At 57.7% G+C, this 2,886-nt stretch overlaps 1 protein-coding gene across 1 annotated transcript; it reads right to left on the bottom strand.

Moving 5' to 3' along the window:
* Nucleotides 1-1,341: 1,341 nt before the first annotated feature.
* Nucleotides 1,342-2,639, bottom strand: PHACADRAFT_256243 (uncharacterized protein). The gene has a single exon (XM_007395804.1). The coding sequence runs from the start codon at nt 1,995-1,997 to the stop codon at nt 1,677-1,679; it is 321 nt and encodes a 106-aa protein (XP_007395866.1). The 5' UTR covers nt 1,998-2,639; the 3' UTR covers nt 1,342-1,676.
* Nucleotides 2,640-2,886: the final 247 nt, after the last annotated feature.

Here is a 2,886-nt window from a genome sequence, read left to right as displayed (position 1 = left end):
GTACCATACGTTCAAGGACAGCGACCGTCGAACGCCACGCTGCTCATCGTACTTAGTCTGTCCGACAGGGAAGCAGGAGAATTTACGTGTCGCGGGTCACTAATGACTGAACTTGTCTTATCTTGACTCACGGCTTGTTCGGAACATGTCGCTCAAGCTTGACTTTACATTCACGGCGAGACGTAGATTATTGAAACGCCCTCCGACAGCCGTTTCTCGCTTCGCTAACACTATCTGCCAGATCAGCGACGGCTGCTCTTCATCTTTAGTGAGTAACAGTCGTATTTCCGTCGGAGGCCTTGATTAAACTTTTGTTTCTCGAGTGCATTCTCCGGTCAAGCAGGACAGGATCTGCAGCGATTGCCGCAAAGCCAAAGCAGTCGAGTCTATCCGAGGGTTCTGCGAGATGAACGAACGTGGCTTTTTGACGTGATCAAGGCGCATGGATTGCTTTGCACCAGCCAATCTTCTTGGGCCCTCGGAACCACAAAGCCGTACACCCCAGCGATCGCCCCGCCGTTGATCAGGGAGCGGCCAGGAGCATAGTCCGCCCTTGCATTTCTCGTGCCGCGGCCACGGGAAGTTATCATGTCTGCAAGGCTCCAAAGCACCTATCTTCGAGTTCATCCGGCCGCATTCCTGTGGAATTCCTGCCAGGGGTGGTCTAGGCGGCAGTCGTGGCGCTCGGCATGGCCTGCTTAGTCTATCGGACGACGGCATGCTCTCGGTATCTGTTCGACGGCACTGCAAGGGAAGCTCCCATGTTGAGGACGAGGAGTATGTGTAGCGGCGCCGGACGGTACACTCGCTGGAATCGAATACACTCGGAGATTCTGGAATTTTGACTGGCTAGCGTCTCCTAGCGCCGGGCAACGCAGACGCACCTGACCTACGTCGTCATGGGCAGCGCATTCATTTTCTCTCGCTGCGCATGGATACAATGGGCCGCACCGACCCCGCCGGGGATGAGTACGACTTCTGCTGTCGACCACACCGGAGCACATATAACGATGACGACTCGCGGTAAGGCGAAGTCACTGCTTGTCCGTGTCATCACGGCCTGTATCCCACATTTTTCCTTCGGTCTCTTCCTACGCCTGGCGCGTGCACATACCCATGACGCTCTCTTGCCCGACGTGCACGGCTTTCTCTACCCCTCACTCCGCCTATGTCCTAGGGTTGTCAAGCACACCCAATGCGTGGTGCTGCAGATCGTGTACGTCGTGGGGCTTCGCGGTGACTCTGGCTCGGTCTCGGTCAGCTGTGCATGTCAGCCTGCCCGCTGCGGACGCTATTGCTCGGCAGGTCGACAGGCAAGTCCGCCTTTCGAATTTTCGCATCTTACTCGGCGGTCACCCAGCTATGGCGGTTCCGGAATTACCAAGCTCGCACTGTCCGGGGTCGCGCGGGATGCTCCATCGCCGATAGCAAATAGGAAATTCTGGCCGAAAATGTGAGAGACGTGAGTTCTTGCTCGCTGCCAATCATGCTGACTGTTCTGCGCCTTGGCGCGTGGTGTCAAGAAGGGCGTGGTTTCTTGGCGAATTCCTGCCCTCGTTACATTACGGGAGCCACGGAGTTTGAGTCAGTGGTGGACGCATCGTGCACAACCAGGGTCAGGTCGTGTGAGCACAAAACGTGCCGCGGCAACGTCCCATCACCTGGAGAGCAGATGGCTAGCCCGAGCGCAGTTGTCCGGTGCAAACGACGTGCACCGACTGGTCGCGGCTAGCAACCAAGACAACGAGCCAAGTCCCGATGGTCAACTCCCCGGGTGAGCCAGTGCAGCACACTTCCCGACGCTCGCTTGTGATCTTCACATTACGGCAAGACTGTCCCAGCCGGCTTAGCCCCCAGAGAGCAAGCGTGAAACCGCGGCGATTCCTGCGCGGAAGACGTTCCTCAGACCTGAATTCGTCTGATGTTCTGATGTTGACGCTGATGCCCCGCACACAGTGTTTGCACACCCCCAGAACGACCCTGCGACACGCGCACATGACCTTGTCGCGACTGTCGGCCGCGCTAACTACAACGCGCACACCGCCTCGCGATGTATGTACGCGAGCCGCAGCGCGACCTCCAAATTATGTACTCTGACTGTAAGAAGATCGTAGCTGTTGCGTCCGGAGAATACGCGCAGCAACACGAATGCATACAGAGTTTATTGTGCCGCCGTACTTCCCCGCCATGCCCAGACCTTGGCTACTTGGCAATCGGTTCTGCCAATGCTTCGAGTACGAGCCGCCGGCCGCCGACAGAAGGTTGTTCCGTTACCCGTAGATCGGTCACCTCCGAGCCCGCCGCGCACTGAGATGCCGGAGGGATCGTTTGACGGTGCCCAATGCCCTCGTATCCCGGTGACTAGAGTGTCCAACATTAGAACACTGTCGGCGAAAAAGGGGGTAGGTTGAATTGGAAGCAAGGCTCCTACTGGCCGGCCGCGCAGTCACACGCCTTCGGACGAAGGCTCTCCTACGGCCGATTCACAATCGCCACCCGCCGTTTGGTAAGGGGGTTATGGAGCGGAGACAACGGCTAGACACTGCCAAGGCGTCCACCCGCGTCGGGCCCGCTTCTTGTAATTTTCATAGCGTTAGAGAGGCCATGTATTACCTGTTTCCACCCCACTGTGCGCGCCGGTAGGCTCTCGTATTTGACATGCACGCCGATGGCGCATTCCCCGCGCCTCCGCGCGCCGCGGTGAATACCCCTGGCTTTGTCAGCAAACACAGGCGATTTTCGAACTTACTCATCCTCCTGCGCGCGCTGCCGTCGGGTCCGACCGCCGGAGAGAGGCCTTTTGTAACTGAGCACGCGCGACCAAACATTTAGGTAAGCCCCCCTTTGGACCGTAAATTTGGCGGGGTTCAGCTCTACTTCGTGCAA

Source organism: Phanerochaete carnosa (assembly GCF_000300595.1).
Source record: "Phanerochaete carnosa HHB-10118-sp unplaced genomic scaffold PHACAscaffold_5, whole genome shotgun sequence".
Lineage (NCBI taxonomy): Eukaryota > Fungi > Basidiomycota > Agaricomycetes > Polyporales > Phanerochaetaceae > Phanerochaete > Phanerochaete carnosa.
This window is presented reverse-complemented; position numbering and strand designations above follow the sequence as displayed.

What these genes read in the sequence shown, in the direction of transcription:
- PHACADRAFT_256243 (XM_007395804.1), bottom strand. Translation starts at nt 1,997, where the DNA reads ATGTGCGCGTGTCGCAGGGTCGTTCTGGGGGTGTGCAAACACTGTGTG.